Source organism: Talpa occidentalis, unplaced genomic scaffold (genome assembly GCF_014898055.3).
Source record: "Talpa occidentalis isolate TD23 unplaced genomic scaffold, MPIMG_talOcc4v2.1 talOcc4.11, whole genome shotgun sequence".
Lineage (NCBI taxonomy): Eukaryota > Metazoa > Chordata > Mammalia > Eulipotyphla > Talpidae > Talpa > Talpa occidentalis.
In genome coordinates this window covers 36,279,398-36,295,618 of record NW_023601104.1, presented here as the reverse complement: position 1 = coordinate 36,295,618, position 16,221 = coordinate 36,279,398, and the positions used below count along the sequence as shown (strand labels likewise).

Below are 16,221 nucleotides of genomic sequence, written 5' to 3'. Positions count from 1 at the left end.
TGAGTTTTTTTTTTTTTAAGATTTATTTATTTATACAAGCACTGGGTATAGTCAGAAGCGCGAGAGGGTGAAAGAATTTACGAGAGCCAGAGCAGGGAGCAGAACAGGCAGACTGACGAAGTACACTGCTGAGGGGAGCAGCGGGCACAGCAGAAGAGATCTGCACGCCATGTGGGATCCTCACTGGCAGCCGGGGATCGAACCAGTGCTGTAGAGGCTGTGGGCAGCTTCACAGCCCAGCACTCAACTGCTGTGCCACCGGGGAGACCCTCTTCTTGAGTTTTCAAGATTGTTTTTGAATAACATTGTCTGATGTGGTTCTCAAAGTATGTAGAAGACACATTTAAGACAATTATATTAAAATGAGGGAAGATAAAGGCACTTAAAGATAGGAAAGAGTTCTAACTTTACTTAAACTGGTAAAATGTCAATGCCAGTAGACTGTGCTAAGATATGTATGTAGAATAGAATAAGGATCAAGCAACCCATAAGAAAAAGAAAATAAAGAAATTAAGAAGAGAAGGAACAAAAAAAAACCAAAAATTAAATAGCAAATATAAGCCCCTAACATGAGCACATTAAGAGTTACATTAAAAATAAATGGTCTAAATACACCAACTAAATGACAGAGATTAGCAGGCTAGATTTTTAAAATGATCCAACTATATGCTATCTATGAGAAACTGACTTCCAATAAAAGTAGGAAAAGATGCAAACATTATGCAAACATTAACCTAAAGTTAAAACAATGGTTAAAACATTAACCTTAAGTTAAAACTATGCCAAAAGAAATCTATAGTAATCTATATTAATTAGATAAAGTAGATCTCAGAAAGAAATATCTGGTGGTACAGGGGTTAAGTCTCAGTGCTATCAAGCTATTGCCAGCCCCTGTAGCATGAGTTCCATTCCCTGGCCAGGGAGCTAACTCCCAGGGCGCAATAGACCTCTCCTGTCTCGCCCCTCAGCAGTGTATTTCAGTAGATCTGCCTGTTCTGCTCCCTGCTCTGTTGCTGATGAATCCTCCCCCACACCTGTGGCCTGCACCCCAGTTCTTGTATGCATAAATAAATAAATCTTTAAAAAAAAGTCAGCAAGGGCATAGAAGAACTCAACACCACCATTAACTGACAAGATCTGATCAACATTTACAGAACATTATACCCAACAATGTCAGAATGTACATTCTTTTCAAACACCAACAAAACATTTACTGAGATAGATCATATTCTGAGAGTCACAAAATTTCACCTCAACAAATGTAAAAGAATTGAAATCATATTCTCTTATCACAATGGAGTACAAGTAGAAATCAGTAACAGAAAGATAACAAGAAAATCTCCAAACTCTTGGAAATTAAACAATATACTTAAAATCCATGGGTCAAAGAGGAAGTCTCAAGGAAATAAAAACACGCACCAAACTGAATGAAGTCAAATATTATGATAACTCATTTCATAATCAGGTAAATTACAAGCAGTAATTTTTATTAAAGTTAAAAAATATTTTTTAAATCACAATTTATTTCTGAATTTGAATATTGCTGTAATTTTTTGTTGATTCCAGCTGTTACATAGGTTCTCTTTTTATATTTATTTTATTTATTACCGATGCATAGAAGAACTGGGGTGTAGGCCAGAGGTGTTGGGGGTGAGATGATTCACCACAGACAAATCTACTGAAATACACTGCCAAGGGGAGTAACTGGCCAGACAGGAGAGGTCTGCAGCACCATATGTGGGTTAGCTCCCTGGCCGGGGATTCCAACACAGGACCCAGCAGTGACAGCATGAATAGTGCTAAGGTCTAACCTCTAGGCCACCAGGGAGGCTCCTATTATACATGTTCTTGAGCAGTTTCTTGGAATAGTGAATGGACACAGTTTAGCAATTTTACTTGAGAAGGCCAGAAAAATGTTTTATTACATAAATATATAATTTATGTATTATCTACCATTATTGTATTACTCTTCTGTCAAAAACATCAGTGGCCCATCATGAGAATACTGAGGCAAAGCAAGAGTAGCAGAATTTCATCAGCTCTGATATTTTGCCAATTTTTAAGAACATAAAAAACTATACACATCTTTTCCAATTTTATTATGAACGTGTATTTGAAAACAAGAAGCAAATATATTTTAACAAATCATAACTTGATTTATATCTTTTAAATATTTAGACACACTGTATGTCCATTTCCATTTCTTCTCTTGCCTTGGGCCCAGCAGATGTTAAGGAGAGTTTGCTCCCAAACTCCTTGACCCTCAGCACCCTTTTCCGGAAGAGGAAGAAAACACTCATGGAATTGGGGTGAACCATTCACTAGAGCAAATGTGGCTAAGTTCTCACTTCCCTGAGAAGGAATACGTGTTGAAGGCGTGTTTGGGAGTTTTTGTTTTGTTTCTTTTTAAAAAATCATTTGTTTTTGGATGCAAGAGAGACGAATGAGTCTGAGGTCCTTGGGTAAGGAAGAGGCTGAGGACACTGAAGAGTGAGCTGGGTGACGGGGCGGGGTGGGATCGGCTACGAGGAACTGGCTGTGGTAGTGGGAATCCAGAAGAGGAATCCCCATCCACCCCCGCAGGAAACGCACCAGTGATTGGAGGCGTGTGCTTGTGTGAGAGTAGGGGGTTAGCTCCGATTCCCGCAGACATCACCACGCATGACAAAGCTACTTCTCGTCACGCAGGGCAAGGCGCACACGCGCGATCCACGGCCACGCCCGCACACACTCGACTCACACAGGACATCCGATGGTCCGGTTACCATGGCGAGCAGGAGCGCGTGAGCCCAGCCGCCCCTCCCGCCCGCGGCCGAGCCCGGTCAACTCCAGCTCTGATTGGTCGCTGCTTCCTCATTATGCAAATCACTTGCGTAGACTCGGCGGCCAGCTGCCTGACGTCACCAAGCACGGGGCTGGGGCTCGGGGCTTGGCTCCGGGAGAGCTCCGGCGGGAGCCCAGAGAGCGCCTCGCGGGGACCTCAAGCCAGACCCCACCGTCCCGCCGCCTCTGCCCGAGCCCGCCCCGCCCCTGGCCACGCCCCTTTCCAGCCCGCCCCACCCCCTCTACGCCTCTCCACTCGGACCCCGCCCCTTGTGCAGACCCCTCCCGCCCTCGTCGCCCGGGCCCCGCCCCCTCCCCCCCGGCCCTCTCCACCGGTCCAGGGAGGGGACGGCGGGACAGGCGGGACCGGTGGGACCGGCGGGACGGCGGACCGGGCGGGGATATGGCCGCGGCGCCCGGAGGGTCTGCGCCGCCCGCCGGCCCCGGCCCGCGCTTGGGTTTCAGCACCGCGGACAGCGGCGTCGGCATGAGCGGGCTAAACCCCGGTCCTGCCGTGCCCATGAAGGACCACGACGCCATCAAGCTCTTCGTGGGGCAGATCCCGCGGGGCTTGGACGAGCAGGACCTCAAGCCGCTGTTCGAGGAGTTCGGCCGCATCTACGAGCTGACGGTGCTGAAGGACCGGCTCACCGGCCTCCACAAAGGTGCGCGGGGTCAGCCCAGCCCAGCCCAGCCCAGCCCAACCCAGTCCAGCCCAGCCCAGTCCAGCCCCAAATCCGATTAGAGTGAGGCCCGGCCCAAACCCCAGCCTCAACCGCAGCCCCAACCCTAGCCCTACCTAGAGCCAGTCCAACACTGGTCCAATACCAGCTGCCTCTGAGCCCAGTCCCTTCCCAGATCACAGAGCCTCTAACCCAGAATTTTCTCTCCGATATCCTCCCTCTGATCATCACTCTGGCTCCCTGATAGGTTCTCCACTCTCACCTCCAACTCTCTACCTTTCACCTCTCACATCCCAACATTCCCCACCCAACATGTCCCCGGTTGGACAGTCCTCCCATCATACATCCCCAGTCCGGGAATATGGAAACTTATTCTACTTTCTAGGTCTCTGTTACCCTCAACCTCCCAAGCCCCAGAACACAATCATTCTGAACACCCTCCCCCAATCTGGCACCACCCTGTTTAGGCCTACCCATCCCCACACATTGTAGACTTGCATCCCTCACTCTGGCCTCCAAGTGCAGACATCCTCACAGAACCTTCTTTTGACTCTCAGACTGCCAACCTAAAACCCCACAAACCCAAATTCTCCCCTCTTTAGAACCCAGGCTTGGCTAACTCACAAAATCCAATTCCTCTCCCAGAAGCCTCTCAACTTCAAATTCCACATTTATGCTAAACAATGATCCCATCTTTCCCACCCATTGCTAGAATCCCAACACTCTCTGTCTCTTTTGATTTGAGTGCAAACCCTGACCCCAGCTGGGAACTCCTGCCACCTTGAGCATCCTCAACTCACGTTTCCCCTCAGAAGAACCCACACTTCTTTCATCATCTAATCTCCCCACTCCCGGGCTTCCTCTTTGCCCTCCCTAATATCGCTTTTTATGGCCTCCTGCTTTCCTTTCCTCACAGACTGGTTCTGGACCAGAGCTTGTGGACCAGAGCTTCAGGGTGGGTCAGGCTGAAAAGACAGGAAGGGGTCTTCCCCCTGCTGTTGCTAGAAGAGACAGAGGAACCATGGTTAGCCAGCCACACCCCTTTCTTCCTGTGGAGAGAGGGAGGAGGCTTGTTTACATGCAGAAAAGTCTTCCAGGCTGGGCTGGAGTAAGATAGCCAGAGTCACATGTCATACATGGGTGGGGAAGGAAATAATTTGAGGAGAAACACCTTCACCTCTCCCTGCCTTCACCATGCTGCAGTTTCAAGATTAGGAAGGGAACGCTCACCAACTACACTCCTTGATTGTCTTAGGAGAGAAATGGTGGGCCTTGGAGAACAGCTAAAGGTACATTCCTAAGGCTGAAAGCTGGAATCAGGCTGCTCTTTTCAATTGGGAGACCTTGGGGGAAAACCTCTACAAACTAACGTAGGGGCTTCAGGAAAATGCCCCTAAAAGAACCGGAACCAACCCTGCCCTTTGGGATAAGGTTTTGTTAAAGGAAGCCTGAAAGGACAAGACCACTCCATCTAGATTTCTTCTAATGCAGTCTGGCTGGCTGGTTCTCCATTCATCCATAGCAACTTATTTTCAAAACATTTACTTCAGTGTGTAAGACAAGTTAATCTTTCTGGACCATCTGCACAATAGGGAAGTATATGGAATACTTTTAATTTCTCTCTTCTCACTCAAACACTATCAGAGTCTCTGAAATCTTCCTCATCCGTCCTTTTTTCTCTCTTTCCTTCTCCCCACCCTCTCCATTTAGCTCTAATTCTCCATTTTATTCATGCATTTGTCTCTTAAGCCATGCTTCTCTGTCTTTCCATCCCTCCATTTTCCCACCTCCTATCCCAGATAATACATGCAGAGCTCCTTTAGGCAACAACATAGCCCCTGGGTCTTTTAGACAGGGGCTCAACCCTGCCCCATTCTGAAGTCAGCTTATATGACGTGGTGGCAGAAGGTGAAGCAGAGATGTAAAGGGAATCAAATGTTTTTAGATTTATCCCCAAACCAACCCCACATCTCTTCAGGATGCCATGCAAGATGATTGGGAGGGTCTCCAAGTCAACATCTTCTCCAACCTCTCCCCAGCAACAGCCACATCCAAAAGCTGGAGTGACTCATTTTCCTTTTGATGGCTGGGTACTCAGGGAGGCAGCCACAGTGCTTTGAAAACAGCCTTAGCCTGTGAATTAGGAGGTTCCAAACACTACCTTGCAATCGACACACTCCCTGGATTTTTAGTTTCCCTATTCACACAGATAAGAGTTTGTCTCAGGAATTCTCTTAGGTCCTTTTGACTCAATGAATAGCAGATACCCACCCACCTTAAGGGGACAACCACATAGAAAACAATGGAGAAACTGTTCCCACTTGCTTTTCTAATCTGGTGAGGACTGAGTGGAAAACTGCACAGGTTCCTAATGGCTTCCCACATCCACTTTCTCTTCCTTCAGTCTTTCTTCTTCCTACACTCAGAAAGGACACTCCTATGAGCTCTTTTTGAAAACACAGATCTTATCATGTTACAATTCTGCTTTAAACCCCTGAGTGGCTCTCCACTGTTCTTTAGAAAAAAATTAAAATCCAGGCAGGCCTACAAGGTTGCAGATGACCCAGTCCTTGCACATATCACTGGCTACTCTGCCTGCATTCATCAGTCTCCCCACCATACTGCTTTCCATCCATTTCCCCACCGCAATGAATACTTAACTCAGTTATCATATGAATGTGCTATTCCCTCTGCCTGAAAAAATCCACTGCACTTCTTGTCATCTGGTTAACCCCTATTTGTTCTTGAGGATTCATTACTTTTTTGAGATACTGATCAACCCTTTGGACTCAATTACATGCCCTGTGATCCCTGTGAGGGCAGGGAATGTATCTGTCTTATTGCCCCAACCCCACCATAATGCCTTACCATAAACAGTAAGTATTCAATAAATATTTTCTGGCTAAACGAGTGCTCGATGACTGGTGGAAAGGGAGAGATCCCTACTTTAATGCTTCCTAGCAAGCTACAGGTTCTGAGTGTGAACAAAGAGGGATAGGATAGGACTGGCTTTTTGATTTAACCCAGACTCCTCTGCCCTATATCTACTGACTCTATTAGATAAATTACATTTGGGGCACAACATCCCTTTAAGAGGTCCTGTCTTGAAGTCCTTGGAAAGCTGACAGATCAAGCCCCTTGGATAGGATTGGAGGTCCCTAGCAGCTCCCACCCACAGGAAGCATTTAAAACAGTCCCATCTTCCAAGCCTCAAATTAATCCATTTGTCAGCTTCAAACTTGGCGGGGGGAGGCACTAGGAAGGAGTTATGGGGTCCTGGGCTTGGCTCCAAACCCTCTTCCTCCTCTTTTCCCTCTTCCCATCTATAACTGAGTTGGGAAGAAATTGAGGTCAATTTGGCAGTTTCTGTGAGTATGAACCCAAAAAAGAGGGGAGGAGGCTGGGGTTAAAGTGAAAGGCAAAGCTGCTTAGAGGTTTAACTCCAACAGGACTCTGGCTGGAGTAGGGAGGGGAAATGTGGGATTATATGAGAATGTGACTGGGTGTGGGTGCACATGTTCTCTAGGCAAGAGGCCAGGCAAATGAGAGGGAATAAGAGCCTGGTACACGGGCACATACATAAAGCTCCTCCCTACAGAGAAGGTGGGAGACAAAGAAGTCTTCTCAGAAGCAATGTCTTTGTTTAAAGGCGAGTAGTCTTGAGTTTATCAGCTTACTGGGATCATTCCAGAAAAAGTATTGGGGGGTTTCAGGAAAACCCCTGAGCCAGCCTCTTCCTCCCCAGGCTGTGCCTTCCTCACCTACTGCGCCCGGGACTCTGCTCTCAAGGCCCAGAGTGCACTGCACGAGCAGAAGACCCTGCCAGGGGTAAGTCCACAGGGTTGGGGGGTGGGAATCACCTCAGACTGGGGACATGCCCTATGTGCATGCCAAAGCAGCATGTAGGGGCTGGGTTGGGATCAGGAACCAGAAACAGTGGAGGGATAACTTTCTAGTGGAGGGATAACTTATGCCCTGAAGAACTGTGGCTCTTTGGTATAGTCGATTTTCTTAAAGAAATGGGTTCAAGACCCGTGGGGAAATTGTTCTACCCCATCTTTAAGGAAAGGTTGGCTAAGCTAAGATTTGTCCATCTTGGCTAAAATCATGGCTTCAGGTGTCGCTTGGCACTGATGTGAGCATGTATTCAGATACATGGGGTAGAGGCTTTGCTGGGCTGATATTCTATTTTCTCCAGTTCTAGGGGACTTGATGGCACTCCCCCCCCTTATCTTCTTCCTGTAATATTTTGTTTGGGCACCTTGACTCACCAAGATTGCTTCCATACACTTGATTAAAGTTAGAAGAAAATTATTCTATGGGTAGCTAGGTCATTATGTATCAGTGGCATCTAGTGTGGACTTGGTTAATGGCTAATCACTGGGCAAAAGGCAAAGTGGGACATACTGATCATGTGGCAGGAAGGAAGTGGTCATTTTTAGGAACTAGCATGGGTTCACTAAGAGCAAGATACACTACACAGCATCATTTTTCACTTGTTCTCAGAGAATGGTATGTCTACAACAAGTGCCTTGGGGGGACAATCCATTTCCAGGCCTCAAAGGGTCATTAGCCTACCAGAAAGAGGCCAAGATGGCATAGTGATGCAAAAATAGTTGTGGAAATATTGGAGATATTTAGCAGGAAAAGTTGGAGTTTATTGGGGTTTTAAAATGGAGGTATCAACATAATCATTAAAAACACTAGTTTTCAACTCTCACAGAGATGGATTTCAACCCAGCTCTGCCATATATTAGTTCTGTGTCTCTGGATATATTATTATGATGTTTGCACTTCAAATTCCTCATCTATAAGGAGTGAGTTATACTAAGACTTAGCTCACTGTGCTATCATGAAGATTAACTGAGACTTAGCAAGTTCCTGGCACAGAATAAGATCTTGATAATTATTAAAGTTGGACTTAGGGTAAAGGGTTTCAGATTCCAAAGAGGGATTTTGTTTTCTATGGGTAACCCCATAGGGCAGGATCTGGATCAGAGGGTGTAAAGAACAGACCTCCTAATTTCAGCTTCATATAAAGAAGTCATGTCTCTGAATTGGAGCTGTCCAGCAATGGATAGGTTTGCCTAGAGTTGATCAAGCTATTAATGGGGTGTCAGATCCTATAACAACCCTAGTAATTGAAGCAACTTGAGCCTCACTCTTCAAGACTCAGTGCCAAGTAACACTAACTCATCACCCTTAACCAATATTTCAATATGCAGGCTCAGGAGTTAGACAGAACTGGGTGTGGATGTAGGCCCCACAACTCGATAGTTCTATGACCTTGGGCAAGTCTTTATTTCTCTAAACTGAAGCTTTTCATCTGTAAAGTTAAATTCATAGGGTTGTTGAAATAATTAAATCATGAACTAAATCATGTAAGTGCTTGAAATGGTTCTTGACAGAAAATAAGCATTCAATACATGTTAGCAGGTGGCAGTAGTAGTAATGGTAACAGTAGGTAATTAGTAGGAGGAGCAGAAGTCATTATTCATCCAACAGGGGAGTAAATGACTTCTGCTGCTCAAATTGAGATTCAATGAGACAAGTCATAACATTTCAGTAGGAAATAGCATGGTAAAGGTGCAGAGACAGAAGGAACAGGATGGATGCGAAATGGAGTTGGGAGTGTGGGGGGTTGGCTGAGGGAGTTGTTGTATGAGCACGAGCCAGGCTGAAGAAAGATCCACAAAGAGTTGTGGTTGAAGAGGAAACTTTGAATACCAGGCTAAGGCGGGGTTGGACTTCATCCTGAAAGCAAATGAAGAACACTGAAAAAAAAAAAAAAAAAAAATGAATTGTGGCTCCATAAGGCAGGGGAAGCTGGGGGGATTATATGAAGCTAAGGGAACCTGAGATAGGACTGGTGAGGTCCTGGGCTACTGGGATAATTTCTGGGGGAAGAAAATTTCTGGGGCAGAAAAGAGTAATAATAATAATAACTATAAAACAACTTTTATTGATACCAGAAGTGTTCCTAGGACTTTATATGTTCAAAGTCATTTAATCCTCTATGAAGAAAATATTGTTATTGGCATCCCCATTTTACCAATGAGGAAACCAAGTCATAGAAACCAAGTGACTTGCCCAAGGTCATATATCTATTAATGGGAATATATGGGCTTTGAGTCCAGATACTCTGGCTTCAAAATTCATTCACTTAACTATGGCTCTGTTACCTGAGCCAAACAGATGGCAGACAGGGGTCTAAGATTCTGAAGGCAGTGGCAGCTGGGCACATATTCCCTCTCCCACCCTTTCATCTACAGGATTCCAACGTGACCTAGTTTCCTCTGATACTGCCAGGATTGACTTTATTCACCTCCCCAGCTTAACAAAGTAAAAATTAATATTTAATTATTCTCCTAAATGAAAATCGATGGCCCTGTTGGCCAGCCCGAGCAATGTCCATGCCATCAATCTTTCCTCTGGGCCTTCTGGGGGCAGCAGCCGCTTTTGTCACCTGGCCTCAGGCCCACCAGCATGGAGGGAGGCGGGTGCCGGCTCTCTGCAGGCACTGGGTCCTGGGCACAGCTGCCACCTGCTGGAGAAGCAAGGACAAGACTTCCATATGGGCTCCTACTGGAGACATGCAGGATCTTGACTATGGAGCCAGGAAAGGCTGATCAACCCTAAAGAAAAAGCCTGGGTACCTAGGGGAAATTTCATAGTATCCACTGTACTGGGACCTCCCCTTGCCTCCCATATACCTGCCCCCTACTAATGTTCTGTCACCTATTTTTAAAGCCTTGCTCATTACGCAGGACTTCTTTCAAACATCAGTGGTCTCTCCCATCTTCTGTAGCCTCTTCCCAGTGAAAATGGAGCTACTTCTTTCATCTTCACTGTAGGCTCCAGAGTCTATCTGAAGAGATTCAGGCCCAGTTTCAGCTCCACTTTATGACGTTCAGAAGGGGTTCCCTTACTTGTTCCTCTACCTACTCATGACCTCCTTTTCCTTGGGCATCTGCCCTTCAGACACTGTGAAGCGCACAGATGTAACTGAATATATTTGCTACTGCATGTTGTACCTTGCACAAAACAGATTAAGTAGAAAAGGCAAATAGAGGCTAAAATCCAGCCACACTCTTGACTAAGTCATGCACATTATCACAGAGCTGTGTCAGCCCAGAGGAGGGGGCACCTTTTTCCTAATTCATCTCTAGGGTTGGGGAAATGCCTTTTTGCAATTTATACTGTTTGTCCTAGCAGCCACCCAGTGAATTAGTGGAAGCCTTTGCCCTAAAGGAGCTTTCAGCCCAAATATAGCTCATTGTATCTCAGGTTTACATCTGGCCATGGAGAAGAGGAATTGGGAATGGAGAGTGAGGGGATTCTTTGCAGAGCAGATACTATCAGAGCTGAATCATGATCATACTTGAGGGTCTAGAACTCTGAAAGACAAAGGCCACTTCTGGAATTCAGTATGAGAACTGGCAGAGAAGGTCAACAAGGTGGTGAAGGCACCACATGAATAGAGAGTATCTTGCATTTTGGGCAGCAGGGAGGCAGGACTCACAAGTTTTGACTGCCAGTCTAAGGACCCTGGGTTTTATTGGGAGGCTTATAATGGGGAACTATGGGGTGGATTTTAAACAGAGAAGACTGAAGGACTGGTTTTGAAAGACCACTCTGGCTACAGTGGGAAGGCTGAGTTGCAGAGGAAGCAACAGTGCCAGTAGGACGACCCCTTAGAACCCTGTTGCTTGAGTGCAGGTAAATGCTAACATTGGCATGGAGCTGGGGATAAGGCAGGCATGAGGACCAGAAGATGGACATGAGAGCCATTTTGGATAGATATCCATATAGATTCTAGAACTGAGCAGCTGGGTGGTAGACTGAATTAGAGGAGGAAAAAGTATAACCAAGTGCTGAAAATGATGAAATTTGCCTTTTCTCTGCTCCACTCTTCCCTACACCCAGGACACCTATCTTAGAGCCACCAGTGGGCCACTCTTAGGGGAGTTCCTAATAAATCCCATGCTGGTGGGAAGGGGCTGGGCACATGAGTGTTGAATGGAGGGAAAGGTTGGCATCAGGACAGAAGAGTATGAAGAAGGCAATGCTGAACCCAAAGGCAGGGATTTTAGGCAAGTCTAGCAGGGAGAAAGGGTAAAGTTCTAGCTCCCACTCTGCTCATGGGGGCCTTGTGCACATCTGTATTGCCTCTGACCTTCCCCACTCCACTGCCTGGAATAGGGCTTTCTCTCCTCTCCAAGACATACTCCCTCTTGATTTTCCCTCCAGAACTGGGCCCTGAAGCAAACATGGGCCTGGACTCCCCCCTGGGAAATTCTCAAAGGAACAGGTGCTTAGCCCAGGGCAAGAGTTCAGCTGAGGTCCCATTACAAGTTCTTAGCTAAGGAGGCAATGCCCTCTTTCCTCAAAGGGGAGACATGATCATCCACCCCACTCACACATCCTTCTCCTGACTGTGAAAGGAACAAGGCAAGGTAGCGTTGCCCAGGTAGGTCTCTTTCTCCTCCAGCCACTAAATTGAGGGTGTCTTTCCTACTCACTTCCCAATGAGGAGTGAAATTCGCAGAGCTCTGGAGAACACTAATATCCCCTCCCACAGCTCTATCCGATTCATTCTCTTGGCTCCTCTCCTGGGGACTTCTTTGTACCTCCAAACTCCCCAACTGCCAACTTTCCCAATACCTAAGCCATAAACCTGGGAGTCAGTCAATATCCCCTCCTCTCCCTTAGTCCCTACAAGCAATAGAGTATTAGTCCAGTTAATTCTTCCTAAACATCTCTTGAATCTGTTCATTTTCTTCTGCGCTGGCCCAGGTTACCCTCACCCTTTCTCTGTATTACTGATCTTCCTACCTTTAGTCTCTCCCTTTCTAATTTTTTTCTCTTCACAGTAACAGTTCATAGGATCCTTCATAAGACAAAAAGGACTAGATTATTCCCCTCTTCCTTCCCTGGATCCCCACTATTTTTGAAATACAGCAAAGTCAAAATTCCTTGTGACTTTCAGTCTTTCCCAATTTGGTCACTGCTTACCTTTCTGTTTCACATCCTTCCATTACAAAACATTATTCTATCTAGTACACCTACTAAGGATGAGCCTCAGAGTCACTATCACTACAATCCTACAGGACAGGTCATGATGCCCTCTCTCCCACTTCTTTACTAAGTGGATACTGTGGCTCAGAGACACTGAAGAGGTTGCCAGCTATAAAGCCAGGATTTAATTATCCATGCCTACCTGACTTGGAAGCAACTTGCTCCATCCTGGCTACCTCCGTGTCAGGTGCCCACCAGACATGCTCCTTCAGACTTGCAGGTCATCCTCCATACCCCAGTATCTGAAGTGCACAGCCTCCAGTCCTACTTCTCCCATTCTCTCCGTATGGCCAATAAACCCCGTCCTGCACACTCAGGTCAAACCCTGCCTCCTCCATAAAGCTTTCTAAGTCCACCTCTCCAACTGGATTCAGACTCTCCCACAGCACATTACTTCGTACTCCTTCTAAGGTCCTGGTCCCTCAGTGGCTCATTATTTGTGATCATGTCTTAAGAATGGCGCCAAGCGGCACATTGCAAAAGTCATGGGCTTCAGTGTCAGATAAACCCAAGGGAAGATCCCAGCTCAACCACTCACCTACCTAGTTATTGTGAACAAGTGATTTAACATTGTTCAGTCTCAGCTTTCTCATCTACACTACAGAGACAGTGTTATTACCTTGCAGAGCAGTTGGGAGCAATTCAGAGATAATGTATACAAAGTGTTCCCAGGAAGGGCCGGGTGTATAGTGGGATTTCAGGAATTATCTTAATTAAGATAATTTCATTATCTTCCTCTCTGTGATCCTCAGAGGACAGGGCCCCCTGGGTCATCACTGTCCCCTTCCCCAAAGAAATCAGCCAGGGGTACTTCACAAGATCAGCAAACGCTGGCAGCATGCCTGAGTGGTGGAAAGTAAGTGCCCAGCCTCTGAGGCCAGGATTCTATCAGGTTCCTGAGGGACACATACGTACCTAATGCCTACTGTCCATCAGAGTGGTGGAGTAGGGGAGGGAAAAAAAAGGGGAGTTGCCCAGAGCACCAGCGAGCTCCATCTCCCCGGAAACCCAGCCAGGGAGGAAGCTGCCATGGAAACCACTGCTGTCACATGTGCTCGTCACTCTAGGCTCAGAGAGAAATTCTCAGAATCTATTTAAGAACTAATAAAATAATGATGGTCTTGCTCACCCTCACTGCTCCCCACCCTGGGCTTCCACCCTTGTTCCTTCTCCCCTACCACGCCCCTCCCTGCCTTGCCTGCACCCCCTTCCTCATCCCCTTGTTTCCTTCCATCTCCACCAGTATTTTTCTTTCTTTGCCCGTTTCTAGGTCTGCTTCCTACTCTCTCATCATTTCTGTCTTCCTCTGTCTCTTCGTCTTTCCCTGTGTCTCTGCTCTCCTTGGCTCTGTCTCTTGGTCTCTCCTCCACAATCACAGGTGGCCATGCCTAGGGACGGGTCCTGTCCTCCTGGTCCCTGGTCCAGGCCAGTCCAGACCTGTCCAGCTCGCCCTGATCTGCTTGGATTGATCTGTCATCCCCTCTAGACTGCAGCCTGAGTCCTGTCGGTGTCTCGGCCCCCACCCACAGCCTGGTACACTGCAGGTGCTCCGCCACCAGCGGGTGGGTGTGTCAGAGCGTATAAGAACCTCAACCCTGGGTGGGAGGGGGATTGCGTTGGCTCTGTCTTGGCCTGTTTTCCTTTTTTTTTTAAAAAATAAGACCTCCCTACTCCCCCTAAATCTGATCCAAAGGAAATTGCTCAACTGTGACTGCCAGGGTGTTACCATGGTTACTGGGTAGCACTTGTGGCTATGGTAACAGGAAGCTGCCTGTTGTCTCGGCAACGAGCACATTGGTAGGGGATGGAGTGGCCCCTGATTGGTGCAGAAGCAGTGCATTTCCTGAGGGGAGGGGGTCAGATCATCACCTTCTCAGGCCAGATGGGCATCAGTACCCCTTCCTCCATGAACAGGAAGGCCGCTGTTCTTTCCTCCCGGCACTCAGCTGTCTGCCCCCCAACAATAATTCCTCACATCCTACGCACCCAGCTCTTGGCAGTTTACAAAGACCTTTTGCGTCCCCATTATCTCATGTGATCCCCACAACACCCATGCGAGGAAGGTGAGATGGGGATTCAGTCATGAATTCTCTCAGGGCGGTTGGGGGATGGGAATGTGTGGGGTGTATATGGGAATCACCTAGGAGCATTTACAAATTATACAATTCCCCATCTTGAGAGTCTGATCTGGTTCCCAGGTGATTCTTATCCACCCCTGATCAGGGAACCCCTGAATCAGAACGTGAAATTGGTTGGGGGGGGGGGAGAGAGGGAGGGAGAAGTCAAGCCGCTTTCCAGGTTTATAGCTCAGATGACTAGAAGGATCAGTTTCGGGGGAAAAGATGAGCTCTGGTTTGGGTGTGTCCAGTGGCAGGTGCCAGTGGGACTTCCTAGTCGGGATGTCCAGCAAGCATCCTGGGAGGTGTGGGCTGACAAGACAGCTCTGAGTCATTCCTGCGGGGAAAGGAGCTATGGCTGTGGGTGTGAATGAGACTATCTAGGAAGGAAAAGAGTGGGATGAGCAAGGCCAAGGATAGTGCCCTGGAGAATTCTAGCAACTGCAAGGGAAGGGGGACCAGGATGGTACTGAGGGAGTAAATGTGGAAACTATGGTGACACAGAAGCTTGGGGAAGGTTTTACCCATTTGACAAGTAGAATCTGAGAGAGGGTGGCTTACTAGAAGTCATACAACCATTAAATGGCAGAGTTGAGCATAGACAGAGCTAAGACTGATTTCCAGATTGCTTAATCAAAATGACACATAGAATTATGTTCTCAGTTTTAGACACAAAACACAAACCTGCAGTATCAGTTCCACCCTCCCAGCCAATTCCTCTCACCAAAGTCTTCAAGTGAATCCAGAAGCCAGAGGGACAGGCCTCGCACGGTCCCTGCCACTGCCCAGAGCCCATGGCAGGCGAATCTCCTTCACTGCCACATTCCACCCAGTCCTTGCCACTGAGCTTCTTATCACCCAAGCCTCTAGATTTCAGCACGTTCTAAATTCTTAGGTTTAAGGAAGGAATTTTGGAGAAAATCTATATTCCCAGTGTAAGAATAGTGGGGTGCAGAGTTTAAAGGAGCCAGGGCTTAGATCCTGAGGAGTCCGCGGGGGAGGAGAAGCTGGGGCCCCAGGGTCAAGCAGTCATACTGACTAGATGTGTTGGTCCGATGTCTTTCAGATGAATCGTCCGATCCAAGTGAAGCCGGCTGCCAGTGAGGGCCGAGGAGGTAACTTCCCTGTCTGAAGAACCTCAGGGTATCACCCCTGTAGGGGATGGTGGGTTTATTCCCGGAGTCAGCCTTACCCCAGCTTTATAACTAGAGCCTCCTGTGGTAGGAGGACCAATGAAGCCAAGAGTTGTTCAGCACCAGAAATAGCTCAGCCATTCCAGATCAGACTGAGAAGAGGTCAAGTCCTGGGAACCCAGACCTAGAAAAGGCAGGAGGGCCCTAAGCAGATGCTGGAGATAGAGGAAGGGAGTGCTTGCCACTTTGCTCCTAGAGAGAGGTCACTCCTGTTTTTCTAGGTTGAACTTCCAGGTTTTTTGAAGGACAAGGCTGGAGTTATTCTCTATTTCTAGATTCTTCTGATTACATGGAACCAAGCCCATTCTGGGTTGGAGCCATTCATTC

The 16,221-nt window shown here is 47.2% G+C and overlaps 1 protein-coding gene and 1 long non-coding RNA gene across 4 annotated transcripts in view; one reads left to right on the top strand and one right to left on the bottom strand.

The window, feature by feature from the left end:
* The window catches only part of LOC119238816 (uncharacterized), a 44,812-nt gene extending 29,240 nt beyond the window's left edge, over window positions 1-15,572 (bottom strand). The window contains exon 1 of the long non-coding RNA XR_005123683.2: window positions 15,426-15,572. This is a non-coding gene — a long non-coding RNA (uncharacterized LOC119238816). The remainder of the gene's footprint in view (window positions 1-15,425) is intronic.
* CELF6 (CUGBP Elav-like family member 6) overlaps window positions 3,227-16,221 on the top strand; it is a 28,758-nt gene continuing 15,763 nt past the window's right edge. For 2 of the 3 annotated variants that reach the window (XM_037502876.2, XM_037502874.2), the window contains exons 1-3: window positions 3,227-3,488; window positions 7,252-7,334; window positions 15,768-15,816. In XM_037502876.2, coding sequence (XP_037358773.1) covers window positions 3,227-3,488; window positions 7,252-7,334; window positions 15,768-15,816 — 394 coding nt within the window. The remainder of the gene's footprint in view (window positions 3,489-7,251; window positions 7,335-15,767; window positions 15,817-16,221) is intronic. The other variant, XM_037502877.2, reaches the window with a different exon arrangement.